Source organism: Nannospalax galili, unplaced genomic scaffold (assembly GCF_000622305.1).
Source record: "Nannospalax galili isolate Female #2095 unplaced genomic scaffold, S.galili_v1.0 scaffold259, whole genome shotgun sequence".
In the NCBI taxonomy this organism is placed as follows: Eukaryota; Metazoa; Chordata; class Mammalia; order Rodentia; family Spalacidae; genus Nannospalax; species Nannospalax galili.
Window position 1 is genome coordinate 3,244,886 of NW_008344750.1, and position 25,296 is coordinate 3,270,181.

The following is a 25,296-nucleotide window of genomic DNA, read 5'->3' on the forward strand; positions in this document are numbered from 1 at the left end:
CCGCCGTCCTCCCCCTGCGGCAGTGGCTTTCCCGCCCGGCTGCGCCACGGCCCTTTCCCGAGGCAGGAAGCGATAGAGGCTGGGGACTGCAGAGTCACCTCCGTCCTGTCCCGGTGGGCCTTGGCCGGTCTGATAACCAAGCGCCCTGCCCCAGGGCGGACTTCCTTCCCAGAATGGCCCAGGGACAGCGCTCTGCGTCGGTTTGTACCCTGAGGTTAAGGGATTCGCCTGGCGGAGGACACTGAGGCTCAGAGATGGGCAGGTGGCTAAGGCTGCCTGCTGCAAGGCCCCCCGCAAGCGCAAAAAGGAGGGGGCGCCGGGCGCGGCAGGTTTAACCCCGAGCCGCTTCTTCTCTGCGGCAGAGGAGGAACTTTCAGGATCAGGAGCCGCAGGCTTGGGCTGGGCATAGAAGCCGGTTCCTCCACGCTGCAGCCACGCTGCTGGCCAGCCACCTGGATGCTCGGAGCAATCATAAAGCTCCCAGTGTGCGCCCCTAACCTGGAGAGAAGGACCCAAACTCTGCGGGTTGGTGGTGACCGCCAGGAGAGTACTCTCAAGGACCAGAGGCATTTGTTGAGCACCTACTGTGAGCTGAGTCTCACAAATAGTCAGCTCGCTGCTTCTGAGGGAGGCAGCCCTTGGGTTGAGGCCCCCAGATGAGGTACTCGGGAGGAGTCTGGAGCCTGTGGGTGTGTGAAAAGACTCTGATTTTAACTTAGATCAGGGAAGGAAGTGAGGAAGCCGGAGGTACCTAGTTCTTCACACGGAGGGAGCAGCCAGGTTCTGAGGTGGGCATGTCCCTGGTGGTGTAGTGTGTAGTTTCCTGAGGCTGGAGTGGAGGGGGCTGGGAGAAAGATGAACACCATGCAGACCATGTGAGGGACAAGGCATGTGCCTCGTGGTGTAGTGTGGAGTTTCCTGAGGCTGGAGTGGAGGGGGCTGGGAGAAAGGTGAACACCATGCAGACCATGTGAGGGACAAGGAAGCCAGAAAGGGTTTATTTTTTAAAGTTTTCATTTGTAGCCCCAACTGGCCTGGAACTATGTAGACCAGAGTGGCCTCAAAATCACAGACTTGCCTCTGCCTCCTGAATGCTGGGACTAAAGGGGTGCACAACTGGTCTTAATTTTTAAATTTTAATTTATTTTGAGACAGAGTCTTGTCATGTAGCTTGGGCTGGCCTTTAATGCCCTGTCCCCCTCCCTCTGCTGGAATCACAGGTTCCTTTATGGAGGGATTCAGAGCAGGGGAGGCTGACTTAGTCATAAAGGTCCTGTAGCTGCTATGGTGGGCAGGGACAGGAGCATAACCTCAGGAAGCCACTGGTGGAGGCAGGAGTGTGAGGGTGCTGGATTCTGTGTTCTGAGAGCTGATGTGTTGGTGGGCTGCGTAAGAATGCATGAGGAAGGATGCTGAGGTTTGGGGCTAAAGCACTGGGAAGGAGGGGCTGCTAATACTACCCAAGCGGGAGTAGGGTACTGAAGGTGAGGGAACCAGGCTATGGAGACTAAATACTAAATGAGGGAATTGAGACAGGGTCTGGCCTGGAACACACAGTGATGAGCTCTAAATAGTCTTATACACTATGATACTTTTTATTACATTTGTGTGGGTGTAGAAGTCAGAAGTCCATTTTCTCCTACTGTGTGGGTTCTGGGTATTGAACTTAGTTCTTCATGCTTGGCAGCAAGCACCCTTAGCAGCTGAGCCCTCTTGACAGCCCCACTATACTTTTATATGTTCTTATGATCTGGAAAAACTTCTTTTGAGCTGGAGAAACTGAGGTACAGAAAGGTTGAAGCAGTCAGTAGTGTGCAGGAAATTTGACCTTGCTGTGTTTCAGGGTCTTGGACCTGGAGATAGGGCTGAATCCAGGTTCTATTGGGATGGTTAAGCTCCTTGAGCCTCAGTGACTTCATCTGTAAAATGGAATAGTTGTTACATCATAGGTCTATAATGAATACTAATAGCTCAATTCATTGTGGCCTGGAGGATGGGGCTCTATTACTCTTCCAATCCCCTGTGGGGCCTGTCACCTGAGTCTTGGCCCATACTGCAGCCTCTAATATTCTGACTCTACATGGCAGCAGTGATGTAGAACTCATTGGTGTGGCCAGAACTCTGGGCACCCTTGGCTTGATCATCTGTTGTGTGGTAGCCCAGGGTCTCTCTCTGGTCTTGGGTTTCTTCAGATCCAAGGGAAATGACAGAAACCATTAGAGGGACAAAAATGCTGGGTTCTGGGATGGCATGAGCCCATCTGCCTAGAGGGTAAGAGCCTGAGGCAGTGGCTCCCCCAGTAGATGTTTCTGGTCCTGCCATGGGCTCATGGCCAGGTTTCCTGTTTTTAGTTACCCTGACCAGCTTCCTGTGCCCTGCAAGAGAAAGCAGCAAAAGTGGAAGGCTGAGAAGACCCTTCTTCAGTGTCATTGCCCCCACCCTAGGTCCATCGAGTTAGGCATGACAGTGTTAACAAGGGAGTCAGCTGCTGTCCCGGACTCCGTGTTGTCCTGACCTCACAGCCTGAGCCCGTTACCAAGAAGCAGGGTAAGCCTCTGCCCACATTGTGTAGATCAATTTCTACCTTGATCACACCACTTTTGCCCCAGACCTCTGCTATGTAGCTAGCCTACTAGTGAGACAAGGCTATGCTAGGAATTTTGCCATGTTTTACCCTTTCTCTCCTGAGGCACTCACTCACCAGCCTAGCCTGACCCCTTGTGATGGGCTCAGAAAGTGCACTGCCTGAGGTGTTTAGATCACCACTGGTGCCAGTGACAGCAACCCAGCTCAGTATAACACAAAGGTCCTCCAAGCTGGGGAGGTGGGCTGCTTACCTACTGTTTGTTGATTGAACACAACTTTCAGAAACTGAGGACTCTCTCCAGAGTCCTCAGTGATAGAGCCCAAACCCTTGCACATGCCAGACAAGTGTTCTAGCCCTCAGTATTTGGAGGCAGGGTCTCACTGTGACCCCCCAATTCATGATCCACCTGAGTGCTTAAACTACAGGTGTGCCCTACACCTGATTGGATGGTAAATCCTTTAACCTCTAATGTCCTCACCTGAGAAACATGTATTTGGAACTGAAATGTTAAGATACTTGGCATGGTTGTGTGGCAGGAACCTGGTGTTGATGACTGAGTTTAGGCCTCACAGGTATGTGAAGGGCACTGGCTTATGAAACTTGACTGCAGTAAGCAAGGCAAAGCAGGGTATGGAGACAACAGTTGAGGCCACTGAGACCTAGGGGACTATCCCAAGCATCATAGGAGCCACTGAAATTTTGACAATCCTGGTGACTTGAGTCCTGAAGCTGCAGTGGCCTCTGAAGGAAGTGAGGTGGAGGGGAAAGCAGGGAGGTCTAGAGAATCTGAGGGGCCTGGACTTTGGTCCATGTGGCAACAGTGTGGTCTGGGATATGACCTTCTAGAGTAGATGTACTCTGTTGAGGCTTGGTTCTTAGTTGTTACTGGTAACTATACTTGTTTGGGACAGATGCTTGTCTGCTGAGACAGCATGGGGTAAGATCAGTCAAGCTTTACTTCCTGTCAGACTGAAGCAGAGGTAGCCCTTGGGTGAAGGGTGTTAGGTGAATTAAGATCACAGGCTGGGAGATCAGCTAGGTAGGGGAGCCCTCCTGTATTTAAAAGCCAGGAAGAGAGCAGCAAAGGAACTAGGAATGACCACTTACCTGGCGGTAGAGAACAAGGTGACTGGTCTATTTCTGTGAAGGCACAGGATGGTTGTGTGGGTTCCAGAAGGGTGGGGTGAGGGAAGAGGACCCATCCAAGCCTTGTGTCACTTGAGTTTTGTTGTGCCTAAGCTGTAAATACTAGGCAGCTGGGCTACCTCTTCAGAGCAGCACCAAGTCCAGCTCCAATCTAGCAAGGACTGGAAAAAACTCACCTGTGTGCTTCCTGCCTGGATACTGGAGCAGGCTTTTTCTGAGGGTTTATCAGGCCAGCTTGTGTATCTCTGACCAGCAATGTGCTGGCCCTTTTCATTTAGTAACAGCTCCAGGTGTTCCTGCAAAATGACCTGTTTACTTGGATAGCCACAGGGGCATGCCGGAACAGAGGCCGAGAAGGATGACAGTTTATAAACATTTGGAATTTTATTTAAAAAAAAAAAAAAAATCACAACCATGAACATTGTTACAGTTAGAGGCCCTCTTGGTTCTCCACAATGATACTGAGCATGCTCACAGGGGTTCCCATCGTTAAGTCTTAAACAACCATCTTTAAAAGAAGGAAAAAAAAAAAACTCAGCACACTACCATTTAACTTGTTTTAATGTTGCTTCACAAATGGTGAAAAATACTAAAGTACAGACAAGGAATAATCATAATGTTGTGGCCAACATTATAAATATGGAATTATAAATTTAAAACATTTTCTGGTTTAAAAAATAAATCTGGTAGTCAATGCAGCTCTTCGGGGTCTCTGTGTCTAGTAGGGCCGGTCTCTGCGTTCCTGACGATGCTCGCCTCTGCAAGGCAAAGAGACCCTTTGGTTAGAATGAAAAGGGACGGAGCCCTATTAGAGCTCCAGGTGCTTTGGGACTACTCTTCTCTCCAGCATGTGTGCCACTTGGATTCACTTCAGTCAAAGCTGGGAGGGGCTGTGTTCTCCCCCATCACATACTTATCCATTTTTCCAGGTCCTCCACGTCCACCTCTTCTTCCTCCCATCTGCTCCATCAAAGGTCCAGGAGGACCCCCTGGGCCACCTCTTCTTCCTCCACCAAAGCCACCTCGGTCCATTCCACGGCCACCTCGAAAGCCACCTCTGTCTCCACCACGGCCACCTCTGAACATTCCACCGGGACCGCCACGGTCCATAAGTCCACCTCTTCCTCCCCGCATGCCACCAGGGCCACCTCTGCCGCGATCACCACCTAAGGTGAGGAAAGTTGTGGCAGACAAGTCAGAGGGGTAGAGGATGAGGCTCTGAGACATGCTGTAGTGGAATCTGTTAATCCTCCTAGAGCAGACACTTGACTCAACCACCAGGAAGCTGAGGGGCTCCAGGAAACCTGTACCTACCTGGAGGTGGGAAGGGTGGAGGGAGGAAGCCCTCAGGCTTAGGGGCCTTACACTGGTTGCATTCTGTTCTCCAAGCGAAGTTCTGGTTTCCACAACCCCTGCATAAAGTCACATCACAGCAGAAATCACCAACAGAACTGAGGAAGCTGCAGGTACACAATGCACTGTACAACACTATCACAGGGTCCCAGACACGTAATCTCAAGAGGATCTGTAGACAGTCACAGTCTTGTTCCTCCTCACTCCCAGCCCCTCCTCCCCCACCTGCCCAAGCAGCCAGTGTTCCATTAGTCTTCCCACCCACAATAGTCCTCAGGGTTGGTATTATTCTACTACATAAAGAGAATCCAGAGTCTGGTCTCAGAGTGGGAATGGGGTAAGGAGGGGGTGACACCACTAGCAAGATATCATCAGCTTGCTTAGAAAAATACATACGGATTGGGACACTGCCAGTCTCCAGCTCGGTGCTGGACGTTTCCTCCTCCAGAGGGATTTCCTCGAGAACCTCGGGGTCCTCTTGGGGGGAAGCCTCCTCTGTCTCCTCCTCGGCCTCCCATGCGACCCATGGGGCCCCCAGGACCTCCTGGGCCACCGGGACCTGTGGTAATCAACAGTGAGCCACCTCTTTATATCTGCTTTGCTATAATAAACTTTTCCACAGGCCCATCCTGTCAAGTACTGGGCCCAGAGAGCTGTCCACAAATGCTATTCTTTCTGTGGTATTTCATGCAGTCACAACCATTCTATGGCATTTTCTTATAGGAAACAACAAAAGCACACTAAAAAAAATGCTAGCCAGAGTTAACACCCAGGCAGAGGCTCCACAGAGCTTCCATCTTCTCTAACCAGTCAACCCATACTGCATAAACATATACTACTGGCTCTCAATGGTCTAGTATCAATTCTGTATTCTTTTCCTATTTTACTGTTTTTCAAGGGTAAAAATTACTGTTAAAAGAACACAGAAATAGCTCAAAGAAAAAGTGTTCAGCAAATACCTCCACGGAGTGGTGGTGGCATCCCTCTGCCCTCACGGGGTGGCATGCCACCCCTCATGCTGTTCATTGGAGGCTTCTTTCGGGCGAGAGAGACTTTAAGCTTGCTTCCTTGAAAATCTTTCCCTGGAAAAAAAGGTTAACAGAACATCAGTGACCATCACACTCCATCCCTTCCCTCTGCAATTAGGCTACTATTTTTTTTTTTTTAAGACAGAGTCTCACTGTTCAACCTGCCTGGAACTCAAGAGTTCAGCCTGTTCCTGCTTCCTGGGATTAAAGGTACACCAGGATGCCCGGCCAAGAGGCTACTTTCAATAGACTCCACCTTACTGAACTTGACCACCTCCTGAAGCACCAAACCTGTCCTCTTTACTTCTCTAGTCTTCACTGGAGCACATGTAGCACAGTTGGTAGGGCTTGCCTAGCATGTACAAAGGTCTGGGTTCAATCCCCAGCGCTGCATAAAACTGGGGATGATAGCCCATGCCTATAATCCCAACACTTGGGTCATCACATCAAATTTGAGGCCAGCCTGTCTACATGATATTGTCTCAAACAAAAATAAAAAGGACTGTCATTGCTTAAGTCAAAATAAAAGTTGTTAAATATACTTACGCTAGATAAGTACAATCCTTAGTACTGGGGTGGGGGAGTAAAAACACTCATGTATTGTTGGCTAAGATGCTTTGCCTTCTTTCTGTGCTGGTCTTTCTCATGGTACTAGAAATCAAACCTAGGACCTTGTACATACTAGGCAAATACTCTTACCACCTGGCTACATTCCTGTCCTCCACACATTTCTTTTAAAGGGTCTCCTAGCCTTTTTTTTTTTTTTTGACAGAATCCTCCTAGTATAGTCCCAGCCTGCATGGAAGTCACTATTATGGACCAAGCTGGTGGCCTCACAGAGATCTGCCTATACATGTCACCACACTATGCCCAGCATAAAGGCTTTTAAAAAAACTTTCTCATAATAGCCTCTCAGAGCAAGGTAGACTTGCAATAAGAAACACCTGAAAATAAAGGGCTCTCCCCATTTAGGATCAGTGACTGCATCCTCGTAACAGTTGAAGGGGCACAGGGCAAGCTGTCTCCAGGAGCAGCCAGAGGTTTTCTTACTATTATGGATCTCAAAATTCCTCCCCTCTCCTATACTCTGTGGTCATGAAAAAGAGTACCTGTCTCCTATTCCTAAACTTCAGATAATGGTGTTTTAACAGCATTTAACATACTGTTCCAAGTTCCTAAGTGAGCAGAGTTCAGAATGACAGGGGTGTACATCCTACCATCAAACCATTCCACAGCAGCCTTGGCAGTTGGCGGATCTTCATAGGACACTGTGGCATCACCTTTGGGCTTTCCTGTTTCCTTATCTAGGTAGATGTGGATCATGGGTTGCCCAGTTCTCTTGTTCATCTACAAACACACACACACACACACACACACAAAAATAACAGGAATTAGAATGTAGTTATGAGTTTAAAAGGAAAAAATTTCACATGCAATTCCAAAGTTCCTCTGGCAGACACACATCCACTATGATAAGTCTATCTCAGGATATTAGAATTCTGACTTAATTATTTTTTTAAAAAGTTTTTTAAATTATTTTTATTTTATGTGTATGAGTGTATTGTCTGCATGTATGTGAGTGCATCTGTGCCGTGCAACGCCGCGGAGGTCAGAAGAGGGCTTCGGATCCCCCTGGATCCGGAGTTAAGGACGGCTCGTAGCCGCCATGTGGGTGCTGGGAATCAAGCCCAGGTCCTCTGTAAGAGCAGTCAGTGCTCTTAACTGCTGAGCCATCTCTCCAGCCCTCCTGACTTAATTCTTTAGGTGAATTTTATGACTTAGATGTTTTATTATAAAACCAAAAATATGCCAGGCAGGTGGTGCATACCTTTAATCCCAGCACTCAGGAGGCAAAGGCAGGTAGATCTCTATGAGATCAAGCCTGCCTGGTCTACATAGTAAGTTCCAGGCTAGCTATGGTTACAAGGAGACCCCACCTCAAAAAGACCAACCCCTCCAAACTCCCCCCAAAACCTCAGTGTGAGTCCGTCTCCACCCCAATCATCTTAGTCTCGGTGCCTGTGTACCAGCTCCACAAGTTCTATGGCCAACCCTGTCAAGCTAGGATTTCCCTTCACATTAAGACATAACTATTGAGAGTTGGTGTGGTGGTGCACAGCTTTAGTCTCAGCACTTGGGAGGCAGAGGCTGGTGGATCTCTGTGAGTTCCAGGCCAGCTGGGGCTATAAGGAGACCTCTGTTTCAAAAAGACCAAACAAACAAACAAACAAACAAACAAAAAGACAGGAGCATTGAATACCGTCACCATGGAGCTTTTTGGCTTCTTTTTTTTTTTTTGTCTTTTTGAAGCAGGGTCGCTCTGTAGCCCCAGCTGTCCTAGGACTCACTATGTAGACCAGGCTGGCCTTGAACTCAGAGATCTGCCTGCCTCTGCCTCCCAAGTGCTGGGACTACAGGTGTGCGCCACAATGCCCGGCTAAGATTTATTTTTTTATTTATCTGTGTGAGCCTGTTTGAATTTATGTGTACCATGAGGGCCAGAAAAGGGTATTAGAATCCCCTGCAAGAACATCAAGTACTCCAAGCACTGATCCTCCTCTCTAGCCCTACTATGGGCATGGTGGCTTATGAACAGTTCCAAACTCACTAGGCTGAAGCAGGAGATTACCACAGGCTCCAGGCCTTGGGCTTCATAGTGAGTTCTAGGAAAGTTTGGGCTACAGAGTGGGATACTGTCTCAAAAAAAACAAACAAACAAACAAAAAAAAACCCCAAAAACCAAAAAGTTGCTGGGCATGGTGGTACACACCTTTAATCCCAGCACTCAGGATGTAGAGGCAGGAGGATCTCTGTGAGATCAAGGCTATCTAGGGCTATAGGGAGACCATGTCTCAAAAATGGAAAATAAAACAAAATAAAAATCGGGGCTGGAAAGATGGCTGTTCTTGCCGAGGACCTGGTTTCAATTCCCAGCACCCAGTGAGAATTCTTACTTACGTGTGCGTGCACATGGACACACTGAGTCACAGGAGTCACACAAATACACAAATAGAAAGACTTCTGTCATTTATATAAATGAGGAAATGCATTTAAAACTCTTAAAAATTTTTGATGGCAAATTACTTTAACCAGCATAAACCCTATATACCAGAACTAGGTATGTATGTATGCATATGAATGTCTGAGTACATATATGTATATAAAATAAAAAGAGCTGGGCATGGTAGCTCATGCCTCTGACCCCAGTACTTAGGAGGGCTGAGGTAGGAGACTCAAGGCCTTCCCTCAACAAACAAACAACAAATAAACAGGCTAGTGAGATGGCTTAGCAAGGAAAGGTGCTTGTCACCAAGCCCGCAACCTGAATTCCACTGCTGGGACCAACAAGGTAGAGAACTGACTTAGATCTACAAGTTGACCTCCAGATGTGTACCATAGCACACATTATATGTACACAACACACACATACCTCCCTATACATACACAAATAATAATTTTTTTTCTCCTTTTTGAGACAGGGTCTCCCTCTAACCCCAGCTGGCCTGAAACTCACAAAGATCCACCTGCCTACGTTGGGATTAAAGGTGTATATCAACATGCCTGGCTACAAATAATAAATAAGGTGGAGAGAGACAAATCAACCAGAGATTCACCAGAGAGCCAAAAGTACACATGGCAACTGCAACAGTCTTGTAAATAGGGAAAAGAAAAACAAACCAGTAAGAACAGGCCTGATAAGCTCAACTACATTCAAATCAAGACCTAGTTATCCAAACAAAATGAATATACAAACAGGGTGCAAAAAGAAGGCATTTTCAGGGCTGGAGAGATGGCTCAGTGGTTAAGAACACTGACTGTTCTTGCAGAGGACCCGGGTTCGAATCCCAGCACCCACGTGGTAGCTAACAACTGTCTGTAACTCCTCCAGGGGATCCAGCAGCCTTTTCTGTCCTCTGTGGGCATTGCAAGACATGGGTGCACTGACTTACATGCAGGCATAACACTCATATACATAAAATGAAAATAATATTTAAAAAAGAGAAGGCATTTCCAACAGACACTAATTAGCACTACCAATTAGCACTCAGCTAATATAAACTACCTGCTGTGACTTAATAAAAGACAACCAATAAAAACTGTGTATGACACAGACATTTCATAGGATATGCAATCAGAACATTCTTATTAGCCATCAAAGGACCATGAGCTAATGTTTATTTCCTCACTAGATTAGGAAGCCAGATGATTCCAGGTGTACTGTAGTGAGGAGGTAATATGGTATGAATGCTGGCAGGAGACTCGAGTTAGTCAGCTATACCATTATAAAGTTCAAGAGAAACACACTGTAAGAACTAGCACTTCCCACCCTCGTTTAACTGCACTAGTTGTAAATCTGTCTACTTATTAAAAGCAGAGTTAACAAAAAATTTAAGATACCTGACGTGTACTCTAGCGTCAGGTCATACAGGGGGAATGAACAGTGAACAGTAGATGGACATATACAACATGGCATGGCAGGGCACTTTGTAAAACAGTAACAGAATTTATCAGAAGTTTTCAGAATTGCAGTTTATAATCTACATGAAATGTATACAACAAACCTACCATCCCCTATTGTAGCAATTTTATCTAACTACCATGATTAAGTAGAATCAATTCTACACACTAGAGAAGCCCAGGTATACGGCACCAGATATATAAAAGAATGTCTACTGCTGCAGTATTTAATCCCCCTTTTAAACAATGCATCCCCCCACCCCTATTTTTAAAAGACAAGGTCTCAATACGTAGCCCCAGCTAGTCTGGAACTGCTATGCAGACCAGACTGGCTCCTAACCCAACAACTCCACCTGCTTCTGCCACCTAAGTGTTAGGATTAAAGGTGTGTACCACTATGCCTGGTTAAAAGCATACTTCAAGCTGGGCATGGTGGCACAGGTGGATCTCTGTGAGTTCGAGGCCAGCATGGTCTACATAGTGAGTTCCAGGACAGCTGGAGCTACAGGGAGACCCTGTCTCAAAAAGACAAAAAAAAAAGAAAACAAAATTTACTTAATACCACAAAGAGACAGAGTAGTGAAAAAAAGCACCACCTGTTTAGCATTTTTTTTTTTGGTCTACAAAAACTGGCTAAGGCTGGGCATGGTAATGCAAGACTGTAATCCTAGCACTAAAGAGGTAGATGCAGAAGGACTGGGTCATCCTCCGATACATGGTGGGTGTGAGGCCAGCCAGGGATGGGATACAGGAGATCTTGTCTCAAAACAATGAACAAGAAACCTGGCTAGCATTTGAGGAGGGAAGCATTATTTTTTGGTAGCACTAAGGTCTTCTACATGCTGGGCAAGTTGCTTGCCATCATGGAGTTGCACCTTCCAGTCCATTTTGTACCGGGGAAGCACTTTAAGGAGTAAACAAGATGTTCACAAAGAAAAGTCAAGGCACTTCAGAAACAAATTTCAGTATCATTTAACAAAAAAATTTTTTTTTTGTCTTTTTGAAGCAGGGTCTCTCTGTAGCCCCAGCTGTCCTGGAACTCACTACGTAGACCAGGCTGTCTTCGAACTCACAAAGATCCACCTGCTTCTGCCTCCCAAGTGCTGGGATTAAAGGTTGCGCCACCACACCCAGCCATTTAACTTTTTTTTTTTTTTTTTTGGGGGGGGGGTCTTTTTGAGACAGGGTCTCCCTGTAGCCCCAGCTGTCCTGAAACTCACTATGTAGACCAGGCTGGCCTTGGCGTGCGCCACCACACCCGGCTATTTAACTATTTTTTAAAAACATTCTATGGTCTCAATTTCTGTCATAGCACGTGATTAGGCTTCACTCACCTTAACAACCCCACACTGCTTAAAGAAGTCTGCCAGATCATCGAGAGTGACATTGTCATTTAATCCTTGCACATAAATTGCACTGTTGTCAGAATCTTCATCAGGATCTACAGGAAGGCCTTCCAAAGAAACAAGATAAAACCAAGTTACTGTCATGTATCAATAGTGTCTTCTTTTTTCAGATAGGCTGGCCTTAGACTCCTAATGCTCTTACCTCAATCTCCTATGTTGCAATCATGCCCAGATAGCTGGGGCTTCTTAACCAATTGGACACTATAATGCAGTGTATTCAACATAAAGCTAAGAGAACTAGCAATCATACTAGTAAGCATTCCCATGGTACTTCTGGGTTACTTTAAGGCAAATGTAAAAGTATGGGGCTGCTGAACCTAGCATTACTGGCTTCTGTGCCATTTACTCTAAAAACTACAATATAAAGTTCAAGAATTTAAAGTTACCTAGATCAAGGTCTGGTCCTTCATCCATGGGTCCTGCCAATCAGGAAAGATCATATAAAATACTATTAGTGAAAGTCTTGCAAGCTACAAACCTTACAAACACACATAGCTATCTACTACACCACCATTTGATGGGGACTCATTAAATTCAAAATGACCCGCACTGCTAAAATGGAGCAGTGCCTCTAACATTTGTGAAGTTTTCTAGGGTTTGCTTTTTTCTTTGCTGGTTTGTTTCTAAACCATTAACCAAATACACTCTCAATGATTATGTGCCAAATTAAGTGTTAAATTTAAGTCAAAACTTTTCCTCCAAATAAACCAAATTAAAACTGTACTCTCCCCCATATTACAGAAGCAGTTGCTCAATATTTCAAGTCACCCTTTGTTTTGTAACCATAGGTTAACCTTATTACCCCTAAGACAATGCCGGCAGTACCCATTAGGCTCTTTTGTATAGATCATTTTTAAACCACTTATGAAAGTAATAAAAATTATAGTTTTCTAAAAACTGACTGAATTGTTTTAAACACTATCCATGGTAATACTCAAAAACTTACCACCAGGCTTATTGAAGCCACCTCGCTCTCCAGCGCTGCTGGGGGGATAAACGAAGAAATGAAGGCCTTTCCCTTTAAAAGCCAGTACCGCTCTGAGCCTTGGGGGGGGCTCGTGGGGAAGAAGGGCACTGGCTAAACACATCTCCAAACAATGCATCTCTCTCATCTTGTCACTATGCCTTTCTTCAGGGCAGCTTGCTCAAATTTCCTTAATATACAACCTTGCTTGTCTGATTGTACACACCAGCGTGGTTGGTTTCTTTCATTTCAGGGGCTGGTATTAATAGTGCAATACTTGGCAAATTAAGGAACTAAAAAAAATACACTAGATCCCAAACACCCACCCCATCAGCTGAAACACCAGGGAAGTGTGGTGTAGAAATGAAGAGAAAGCAGAGACAATTTTGTGATGAACTTTTCCATGTTCATAAAGGTGCACCCTCAACCTCTCCCAAGGGAGAGCCAAATGAAGCCTTGGGCTTCCTAACAAGTCACAGTATAATAAAGCAGGAGACAACCACATTAAATGCCTATAACACACATCAGAGGACGCTTCAGCCGATCTTCAGCATAAAGCCATACAGTCCAGGGCCCTAATGGAGTTAACAAATGCTGTGAAAGGAGAATTTACAACAAATATCAAGGCTCAATGGACTGGGGGTGCAACTTTATAGACATACCAGTTAAGATGACTCTGGCAATATAAAATTACATACTATAAAGAGGGGAGAGGGGAATAAGAATTGGGCTGGTTTTGGCCAATATGTTTTGAGGATTAAATAAAAGTGGCTCCCCAGTAAGAAGACTTGAGATTTTCCTAACCAGTATTGCACCTTTAATACCTAAATATACAATTTCAAGCTGTTGCATGCAGCTTTGTTTCCTTTTTAAAAGTACACACCATAAAATGTTCTCTCTCTTTAAACACAAAGTTTACACTTTAATGTTACACAATTCTAGAGTATTATACCTCCTCTGGTTAATTACCAAACAACAAGTATGCAGTTACCAAAGTTACAGAAGGATTCCATTTACACAATGAATACATTTTGTTTAAAATATTCTATGTATATTTTTCCTCTCCATATGGACACCGTGTCTAGTCCCACTTTTCATTATGCTGCTGGCTGAGTACTGAGTACGGGTACTTTTTAAGTATTGAAGTGTATACAAGGCTCTCACTTTGTAACCTGTAGCATATAAATGCGACAAAGCATGTTAAAAAGTTTCCACGTTTAACAGCCAATGAAAATATCAAAATACTGAGGCAATGAAAAAGGGCACGTTAACAACATTGAGCGCCTTACCTGTAGCAGACACTGAAAACCATCACCACACCACAATAAGAAAAGGGGAAAGGAACTGTCCTGTGTCCTATCCCCACAGGATCCAACAGACCACTTTATAGTCTGTTAAAGACCAATGGGGAAGGTCATGGTCTCTTCTATGGTTCTGGGAGGGATTTTGCATCCAGAAAGAGCCCCCCCCAACCCCAGCAGTCTAGTGAAATTAGCAGAATCATTACTTCTAGAGTATTATAATGAGTAAACTCAAAACTGTTTTTGCAACTGAAAAATACTAAGAATTCTAGGTGATTTGAGACGTGATGATAGTAATTTCAAGTGTCTAATGTCTATTTTAGAAAATCCATAAAGTGAAACCTTTATAATGGAATGGTATTCTCCAACTCAGAAGACTGATTTTATTTTATGCCAAATCATTCATAAAAATTTGCATACTGCAAAAATGACTTTTCCCCAATAAAGATTTCACTGAAGACTATTTTAAAAGTTATGCAGAAAATACAAAACATCATTAACTATCTTTCAATAGTACAGTGATTTGCTAATATATAATTAAGTCAACTTAATCTGTTTTGAAGTTTGTTTCTATAAAAAAGAAATGCTAGTTTTTCTTTGAATAACTGTGCCCAATCCAATTTGTACTTACTAAAATTTTAGTTCTGCATAACTTTTTTTCTACCCGTTTATATAGGGACAGAACACACACATTAACTAAATCTGGATTATGTTAACCACCAACATTATACCTCACCTTCATCAACGTACAGACACCAGAAAGGGAAGAGGGGATGGAAGGAGGGAAGGGAAGGGCAGGCAGAGGCAGCAGGGTCATGTTATTGATCTAAACAAAGTTCTCTAAACCAGATTGTGCCATCAATCAAAATGGTCAAACCAATTTAGACTCTTCAAATCTCCAATAGGGAGTGATGCCAAACTTATATACATTACTCTATAAAGTTTACTAGATTTTTCTGTGCTCCAACTAAACTGTATTGGGGGTCACCTTGGGCCATGGTTTAAGGGTTATGGGACCAAGATCTTCATCACGTTCAACAATTCTGAGTAAAAACAGAAGCTGGGAGACAAACATTGTGGAAAACAGCAGCATTCCTTTTCTGCAGTATATACACCAGGTATTCAAGACAAACCATTCAGAGGCATTAGTTAAAACCTAGGGTTAGAAGGGGTGTGTGTGTTCCATCCCAAATCTATTACCCAAAGAGGCTTTTCACCTCTGAAAACCATGAAGGGAACTGAAAGCTCTAGTCTTGAAACCATTCTTTATTCTCCCCAACCCAACAAAGGTTATTGGCAGGGAAAAAAACAAACTGCCACTAAACAACATTTCCATGTTTTAGAAGATGGCTGGACCTCAACAGATTGTCCATGGAAATGTGTAATAAATTTCTTATGTCTTTCAGTCCCTTCTTTCCATTGAAAGTCCTATGGATGAAACAAAATTAGGTAAAAGGAGAAAAGGTTTGCTCTTACCCCATTCCACCGCGTCCTCCTCCCCGCCCACCTCTGCTCATGCCTCCACGATCAAATCCCCCTCTTCCCCTGCCCCGGTTATCAGGGCCACTCATGCTCCGGTTCTCTCCTGGTCCGGAAAATCCTCCAGACTCCTGCCCATAAACACCCATGCTACTGGGGTGGTCCTGTCGGAATGAACCTGAGGAAAGAGTCATATCTGTAAGCCATGGACCAGCATTAACACTACTGCCTGACACACTCTCTTGAAACCACAGAACTCTCAACTGCAAGAACTACCACCTATATATATTATGTTAAAATATAACATTGTTCAATCTGACAAGTACTTCCAAAAGAAAATGGAAATCCAGCCAAAATACATTTGAGTGTTTCTATACCCTAGGATGTTCCAGAAGTAGCTTCTTTGCCCTACACTCCACAAACAAAAGCAGAGCCAGATTTCTAGGAGCTCTAATATGTTAAAGGCTAAGCTCCACCAAGCAGTCTTAGTCATTTCAGTTATTAACAAAATATGCTCATAGATGGAATTAAATTTTAAAAAACAACAATCCAGGCAGAAATTAAATGGTAAAGATAGCTTTGGATTTTTAGTTTTTTCTCCAAACTATAAATATTGGAGCTCCATGGCAGAGCATGTGTGAGACCCTGGGTTCAAATAAAAAAACCCACAAAAACACACAAAATATACCTCTAAAAGTTTTAAAAATTCCCCCAAACTTCAAGTATTCTGTGAGAACTCTCTCCTCCCTTGCTTCATGGATTTAAACAAAATCAAAGTACCCTGTTTAGCTTGACTACCAAAACCAGAATAGTCTTCAATAGCTACGTGTCTCCCACCCTCTTTTTTTGGTCTTTTTGAGACAGGGTCTCCCTGTAGCCCCATCTGGCCTGGAACTTGCTATGTAGACCAGGCTTGCCTTGAACTCAGAGATTCACCTGCCTCTGCTGGGATTAAAGGCGTGTGCCATCACAACCTGCCCACATGGCCTCTTAATGATTTGGGCTGAGACAGTTCATTCACTGCATATAACTCAACCAAAGACAGGTTTGCAGACTAAAGTCTTTTTGAGACAGGGTCTCCCTTTAGCCCCAGCTGGCCTCAAAACTCACAGAAATCCACCTGCCTCTGCCTCCCAAGTGCTGGGATTTAAGGTTCCCTAATGGCTTCAATATCTTCTTTTGTAATGTTAACAACTAACTGAATGAATCCCTACTAGGACATCCAGACTGCTAGCCCTAGAGGCATATCCTAGACACTATAAGCAAACAGAAGTAACAAGCACTTCCCATTTCAAGAAACTCCAAGCACAATCATTCACATTTGGTTTTCTCATAGTAACTCACTCTGCTGCCCGTAGCTGCTGCTCTGTTGGCTATACTGACTTGGAGCCTGGCTGTAGGATCCAGTTTGAGGGGGGTAACTAGTGGGGGGCTGCTGCCCATAGCTGCTTTGTTGACCATAGCTACTCTGCTGTCCATAGCTGCTCGGCTGTCCATAGGTGTTCTGCTGAGAGTAACTGCTCTGATCATAACTAGTTGGTTGTGAAGAGGAATAGCTGAAAGAAAAAAACAAAGTTTTTAGGAAGGAGAAAAAACTGGTTATCAATAAGTTATTTTCTTTTTTCTTGAGACAGGGCCTAAATGTGTAGCCCTGGCTGGCCTTCTGCCTACTGCAGACATTTTCCTGTGCTGGCCTCCTGAGTACTGGATTACAGGTGTGTACCACTGCAACTGGTTAAATAGTTGTTCTTTACACTTTCAATATTCTGAGTTTAAAGTAAGGTAACATTTTTGTATTTGCAACAATATAGCTTTTGCTGTTTTAAAATTTATTTTATGAGTGTTTTGCTTATATGTATGTAAATGTACCTGTGTTGTGCAATGCCTGCAGAGGTCAGAAGAGGATGCTGGATCCCCCTGGACCTGGAGTTATGGACCTATGTTAGCATCCATGTGGGTGTTGAGACAGAACCAGATCCTCTGGAAAAGCAGCCAGCTTCTCTTTAAGTGCTGAGCCATCTCTCCCACCCTTGTTTTTCAGAGACAGGATCTTACTATATATCCCTGGCTGACCTTGAACTCAGGAGTTGAAGGCTTGCCTCTGCTTCCTGAGTGCTGGGACTAGTGGTGTGTGCCACCACCCCTGGCTTATAAAGTGGTAACAATGATTTTCTGAGTGGCACAGAGCAACTTGGTGATGATTGTGAACATAAATGTTTATGTATGCCACCCCAAAATGGAAGTTTTTCAAAACTGTTTTGCAATAGTTTCAACCTTTCAGATATTCTTGATTGCCTATGAAATCTAGAAATGAAGACTAGTAGGGAATCTTTAGGTACTATATGAAAGATGAGTATTAGATCTATGTGACAATTACATGCCAGGTAATCTAACCAACCATACATTTATTTCTTGCAGTAAGCACATCCCTCTTCACTTGTCCTGGTCACCAGTAAGCACATCCCTCTTCACCTGTCACTGCTGTCTAGGCTGGTTTTGAACTTGTCAGCACATGCAATCTTCTGCCTCAGCCTTTCAGCTAACTGAGACTATGGTGTGCCACCATGCCAAGTCTGCATTAAAAACTCTTTGACGGTAGGCTGCAGCGATAGCTCAGCGGTTAAAAGCATTTAATGCTTTGCAGAGGACTACGCAGTTTGATTCCCAGCACTCACATCGAGCAGTGAGGGAACTCTAGCTGCAGAGGATCTACTGCTTCTGGCCTCCTTTAGGCATCTGCATTCACCTGCACATACCCACATGCAGGCATACACAGAATTAAAAATAAATCTTAAAACCCCAGAAAGTTCTTGATGAATCACAATAATGATAAAGTGCGATGAAAGTAAGCATTTACCACATCTCTCCACAGCTGTATAAATTTAACAGTCTATGTGTACCCAATTCAACTTGCCAGAGAATAGGTATGGACCTGCTCTGTGAGGAACAACTATAAATCTTGCCCACTTTTGTTCCCTTGTATGTATCAATCCATGAAATGGGTACAAAAAAGAACTATTTTATTTATTTTTTTGGTCTTTTTGAGACAGGGTCTCCCTGTAGCCCCAGCGGTATTGGAACTATGCAGACCAGGCAGGCCCTGAACTCAGAGATCTGCCTGTCTCTGCCTCCCAAGTGCTGGGATTAAAGGCATGTACCACCGCGCCCAGCAAGAACTACTATTTTAGCAAACTAAATTAACCCATTAATTTGAAATCCACTTTAAATGAGATATGTGAGAAAACTCAGTCTTCTTCTACTTCAAAGAAACCAAAATTAGGCCAGGTGCTTTAATCCCAGCACTCAGGAGGCAGAGGCAGCCCCCAAGCCAGCTGGGGCTGTAGGGATACCCTGTCTCAAAACCTGTCCCCCTGCTCCCCCCCCAAATCAAAATTAGACATTATAGGTATTGGCATGGCTAATGAAAGACAGAAAATGGAAAATTCAAAAGAATAGGGCTTAGGCTAGAGATGTAGTTCAGCAGTAGAGTGCTTGTCTAGCATATACAAGCCCTGGGGTTCTAGCCCCAGCTAGGGGGAGGCTTTAGTCCTAACACACAAAAAAAGTAAAAAAAAAAAAAAAAAAAGAAAAAGATTTTAATGCTGTGTTTAAAATGCCCTGCACCTTACCCATTGTGACTACATTTGAGAAGATATGTTTATATGGTTCTTTTGTGCAGGTGCTTTCAAATACTTGTTTCTTATACTTCTAAGTTAATTACAAGAACAAAATTAAAGTGAAGAGCCTAGCATTGTGAAAATGTTTTTGTTAGTATTAAGAGAAAATAGTTTATTAGATGTCAGGCACTTATGGGGAGCTGACTGATGTTTGAATATGTTCCAAGAGTTGTGAGCGTCGGACAACAAACAAATAAGGAAGCCAATGCCAGTTGGTCAACAACCTGAAAAAAATATGTCTTGTTATACTCCTAGCTCACTGGTCACAAAAAAAAGAGAAACTGACCTGGTAGGAGGATAAGATGGAGGTGCAGTGACTGGCTGCATGGGGTAGCTCCCAGGTACCTGGGGATAACTGTAGTTACTCTGTCCATATCCTAGGCTGGGCTGGTTATAACCCCCTGTGCTAGATTGAGGTTGACTAGTCTCAGCGGGCTTGTTACCATCCTGTGGTCTAAAAGGAGAAATACAATAGTGAGACTTTGTTTCACCACCTCAAATCCCTTAGGAAAGAACCCAGCAGACCTGTGAGCAATATGAAATGAAGATCAAGCTTGGAAACACAAAGTATATGAAATCCAGTATCAGGTCCAACTGTATTTGCTGGAAGAGAACATTAAGGGAAGTTATTGGTGTGACTCATTCATCCCGTGGTAACCACCACAAAGGAAGTTTAATTATTTTCCCTTGCCAATATGGGAGGGAGTTAGGAAGAGAACTTTTCCCCCAAAGTGAACTACTAAAGACCTATTTTACAATAATGCAAATTTAGCCTTACAGTAATTTCTAATGTCACAGCATTATAAGTTTGGAATAGCTGTGGAAGATCTTTAAAAAAATACTTTCTAACTTGGCCTGTTATCAATGAATCTAACCATGCCATATTCTCCAAAAGTAAGCCAAGGACATGGACGTACTTCTCAGCCCATGCTCAGATGAACTGGGAAGTACCTCCCATTAAATGATGGAAAAAATTCAATTCCAAGGAAAATCAGAGCCTCCACTTCCTCTTGGTTTCAATAGTAAACCAATGAGGTAGCAGAGTAAACTGGAGCTATTTTATGCAAAGCCCCAAGGCAGACCATAGGAGGAAGTATTGGTTTCTCCACTGAGCTGATATGGGTTATAAACTCCCTCTTTCCAGTGAGAAAGGAGTAACTGCTATAGGTCAAGACACAAGACACCTATTTAAAAAATGACAAGTTCTGAAAACTTAAAAGACTACACATTTGATAATATTTTAAAACACCTACGTCAATTACAGTGGGAGCCCTTCTAGGAATCAAGACAGTTAAACGTACCTAGTGCACAGGTTGTCTATTAGGTGTTAATTACAAATGGCTCTTATTACTCACTGTGCCTTTTAGAAGTTATTTCATGAGTGTTTGCCAGAGCTAATTTCTTACCTCTACAGCAGATAAAAAGTCTAGGTTACAAGTTGATCTCTCGTTTATTCCCTAAAAAGTCTTCATTCAAATCAGAATTCAGTGTTCCTTCAAGACTGTATGCAGAAGTCACCTAAGTGCACTGTCTAGAGCAAAGACCTGAAATCTTCTGTTAAGTAATAGTACATATAGATTATCTCTCTCCTAAGCAGCCATGGGAGTGGTGGGGGGTATGAACTTTATTGGTTAATATTCACCCCACAGCTGGGTATCCTGTTAAGAATTTATACTGGTCTGTATATATTTAGGTCATCAAACTTTCCACAATGCAGAGAACTGCTTCAGCTGAGGCGATAATGCTTTATCTCCCCAGATATGGATATAGCATTTACTGTCAGTTGGGTCACAGGACTATTTCTTGACTCACATATTAGTCCCACCTCTTCTACTACAAACTATCTATTACATTTGTCCCAAGGGAAAATGGCTACCAGTTTATAGGGTCAATAAAACAAAGTATCAAAAGTTTAATTCTAGCAATTCTACTGTGAGGGAAAACGTGATTAATTTACTCCTGGTTTAGAAAAAGTTTTAAAAAAGCCTTCTCCCCACAAAAGTAGGTTGTAAAACCAGGCAACCTATTCCTCATTTTTGACCCCTGGACTAGGCACCATTTCATCACTAAATGGAGAACACCTTTATGGTGTGTTCTAGCACACTGGTTACTGTTATGACTGGGAGAACATAATCAACACCTAGTGTATGTGAGAGCAGCTGTTTAATGGAACTAAGTCACAGATCATCTAAGTGTACAGTTACTCTTTCCTTCAACCCAAAGCTGATGAATCTGAGTTAGGGATAGTCAAGTATGGCCTTACCTTGCAGGTGCTGTGGCTGTTGGCTGCTGTCCATAAGCTGGGTAAGCAGGCTGAGTGCCATAAGCAGACTGTGCTGCATAGGAGGCCTGGGTGGTGGTGACTGTTGCAGTGGTGGTGTCATAAGCACCAGTGCCATACCCCTGGACAGGCTGACTGTATGCCTGAGGGGCAGTTGGAGTAGTATAACCTACAACAAAAGAGAACTGGATCAGATTCTGGGTCTCCTCAGAGAGCTAGCTATCCTGGCACTTATTACCAGAACAATCTGTAAACTAAAAAAAAAAAAAAAACAAAAAAAAACTATAGCTCCAGCTGACCTGGAACTTGCTATGTAGACCAGGTTAACAGAGATCTGCTCACTTCTGCTGGAATTAAAGGCGTGTGCCACTAAACCACCCACCTTATTTTTTTTTCACGTATATGAGTGTTTTGCCTACATGTACTTAAGTGCACCCTTGTGTAATGCCTCGGAGGCCAAAAGTGGGAGTTGGATCGCCTGGAACTGGAGTTAAGGACAGTTGTTAGCCACCATGTGTGGGTGCTGGGACCTGAACCTGGGTCCTCTGCAAGAGTAGCCAGTGCTCTTAACCAACGGGTCATCTCTCTAGCCCCTAAACCATCCCATTTAAAGCACCACAAAATGTAATCTCTTCAAATATTCTTCCTTCAGGAAGAGGTAGTAACAAAGAAATGTTTGGATTACTATTTTAAAACCACATCCATTCATTTATTGTTTGTATACACAGGAGCCTGCCATGGCACAAGTATAGAAGCCAGAGGATAACTTGCAGAAGTTGGTTCTCTCAACCATGTGGGTTCTGGAAATCAAACCTCAGGCCACCAGACTAGCACAGCAAGTGTCTATCTGCTGAGCTGTGTCACCAACCCCAAAGCTGTATTTAAAATCTAAGTACTATTGTTAGTATGATACTAGTCTCATCTATTTTAAAACTAAACTTAGTGGAAAAGAAAAATTGGGGGGAGGATGGGGACTGGGGAAGATGGGGTCTGATGTAGCTCAGACTGGTCCCTCTAGGTAGCAGAGGATGACCTTAAACTTCCAATCCTCCTGCTTCTACTTCTCCAGTGCTGGGCTTACAGGTGCGCCACCATGACGTTTCTATGGTGCTGGGGATCAAACCCAGGACTTCACGCATGCTAGGCAAGCACTCTATCAATTAAGATACATTCCTAACTTCAACAAAGAATATTCTATATATTAAAAAAAAGTTGCTATAGAAAACAGGCCTCCTCTGTCCCCACTTGAACGCATCTGACAGGAGACAAGGCTGGTTTCTGCTGATTTTGTACCAATTTTGCTAGCAGGTTTCCTTAAATTTCTTAATTAATTAAAAAAACCCTCAAAGCAGGAATTAAAATGTCCCAGAAGGTGGCTCTATGGCACAGTGGATGGTGCATTGGACTTCTAATGATAAAAATGTCTCAGAAAGGGAGCTAAAGAACAAATGGTATAGCATTTAAAAACAGCTACATAGCCAGGCGTGGTGGTGCACACCTTTAATCCCAGCAGAGGCAGAGGCAGGCAGATCTCTGTGAGTTCAAGCCTGGTCTACATAGTGAGTTCCAGGACAGCTGGGGCTACAGGGAGACCGTCTTTAAAAAAAAAGAAAGAAAAAAGAAAAGCTACAAAATAATGATCCACGTACTAGTTTAACCACTAAAACATACAATCTGGATAGTTTATTACTTTTCCCCCTACTCCTGGAACACATGTGCCAACATGCTTAGCTCTATACGTATTTTCTTTCTGTTTCAAGCACTGCACTATGCTCGTATTTAAGGTAAGTGAAAATTCTAGAGAATATATATTTAATATTCAGTGGGAGAAGTTAGTATTTAATTGAACATTCTTAAGAATCACTCATTTTGTTTCAGGTTACAATGAAAAAATGTGCCTATTATCAGTGCTATGGTCAGAAACAGCATGAGTAATAAAGATATACTACAGCTTGACCTTACTTAGCTAACAGGCTAATCCTATTTAAAATTTCTATTAAGTTGTTTTAAACTAAACTTTATACTCTCAAAACAAACCTTTAAAAAAGGCAGATTGTCATGTTACCCAACTCCACTCTTCTCTATCTACCACAAAATGACTTGCCTTTTCCCTACACAGCAATATTAGAAGTAGATCCCAGAGTCCTTTTTCCTGTTCTCTATTTCCCTAATCAGGTACCACCAATGGATTTGCTCTTACCAGCTCATTGCAGACCAGGCACAGAATCCATGCCTAGATTTGGAGCATGACCAAAAATTCAAAGTCGGCAGCTCAAGTCCCTTTCCTAAAAGAAGTATAACCTTTCCCTGCTTTCCTAATGGTCAATAAGCACAAGCAAACCATGCAACAAAAAGTTTAGTCCATTCACTGCAATTTTAAGATGAAAATTCTAATGTTCTCCATCCTATTCAGATACCAAGCAGAATTGTTTAAAAAAAAAAAAAAAAGTTTAGTCCAAAGCCGGGGATGGTGATGCACACCTTTAGTCCCAGCACTTGGGAGGAGGGAGGCAGAGGCAGGCGGATCTCTGAGTTCCAGGCCAGCTGGAGCTACAGCGAGACCCTATCTCCAAAAGGATTAAAAAAAAAAAAAAAAAAAAAAAAAGTTTAGTTCAGGATTCACATCAAAGAAAAATCCAATTCTCATTGAGGTTAAAAAGGGATTAAAAAATTTTTTAGAAAGGGATTTCAGGGCTAGGCATGGTGGTACACGTCTGCGACCCACACTCAGAGGTTGAGGTAGAAGGATCCAAGCTCCAAACCAGCCTGGATTATATAGGAGAAACTTACTAACCTTGAAAAAAACCAAAATGGAGTTTTAGTATTTAAAACAAATCTTGAATCAAGATTATTCATTTAGGTCATTAAATTTTACTTAGAACAAAATGTCTTCACCAAACACTAATATTTTTTTGGAGACAGTATCACTCAAGCTGCCTAGCTTGGCTTCCAATACCCCGTCCCCCACACCTCAGCTCCCAGAGTGCTAGACTATAGATGTATGCCATTATGACTGGCTTCAACTTTTTTGCATCTAAAGTATCACTTTTTGTAGTAGAGACAATAATCCTTTCTTCTCTTTCAAACATTCAAAGAAAGTTCTAAAATTATGTACAGAAGATAGTTTCCTTGGATGAAAATCAAAGTATATCCTATAAAATAGCATATAAGATTCAAAGTAAATTGTTCATCTGCTCACCCCCATTTAGCAGTATCAGGGACAGAACCCAGGACCAAACATTCGAGCTACTCCCCCTGACCCTGTGCATTGAAAAGTTCTTTACAAAGTCCTAAGGATACAAAGTGCTCATTTAAATTACAATTGAACTCCATCTATTCAATTACTCTTAAGAGATTTCTCCCTCTACACAATGACAAGCCATTTATAGGATTCACAAGGAATTAAAAAAATAAAACTGATCCAGACAATAAGAACCTATGTCCTGAAACTGCAGCAACAGTTAGACCCTACACTCCTGGAGTTTACAGTAATAGGAGTTAATAATCTTTTAATTAATTTATAGTACCCACACAAGCAGCTAAGCAAAAATCAATGAAAATCAACGGAGCAATTTTAACAACAAACATACTAACAGAAAAAAGGTAACAAGAAACA

At 43.3% G+C, this 25,296-nt stretch overlaps 1 protein-coding gene across 8 annotated transcripts in view; it reads right to left on the minus strand.

Moving 5' to 3' along the window:
- Positions 1-4,102: 4,102 nt before the first annotated feature.
- The window catches only part of Ewsr1 (EWS RNA binding protein 1), a 30,737-nt gene continuing 9,543 nt past the window's right edge, over positions 4,103-25,296 (minus strand). For 3 of the 8 annotated variants that reach the window (XM_029567302.1, XM_029567304.1, XM_008841110.2), the window contains 13 exons: positions 21,663-21,849; positions 19,686-19,853; positions 17,067-17,278; positions 15,720-15,900; positions 12,925-12,962; positions 12,365-12,397; positions 11,907-12,025; positions 7,332-7,461; positions 6,046-6,168; positions 5,483-5,645; positions 5,048-5,145; positions 4,647-4,899; positions 4,277-4,491 (listed from right to left, as the gene is read on the minus strand). In XM_029567302.1, coding sequence (XP_029423162.1) covers positions 4,452-4,491; positions 4,647-4,899; positions 5,048-5,145; positions 5,483-5,645; positions 6,046-6,168; positions 7,332-7,461; positions 11,907-12,025; positions 12,365-12,397; positions 12,925-12,962; positions 15,720-15,900; positions 17,067-17,278; positions 19,686-19,853; positions 21,663-21,849 — 1,745 coding nt within the window. In that variant the 3' untranslated portion in view covers positions 4,277-4,451. The other 5 variants (XM_029567303.1, XM_008841111.2, XM_008841113.2 and 2 more) reach the window with 4 other exon arrangements.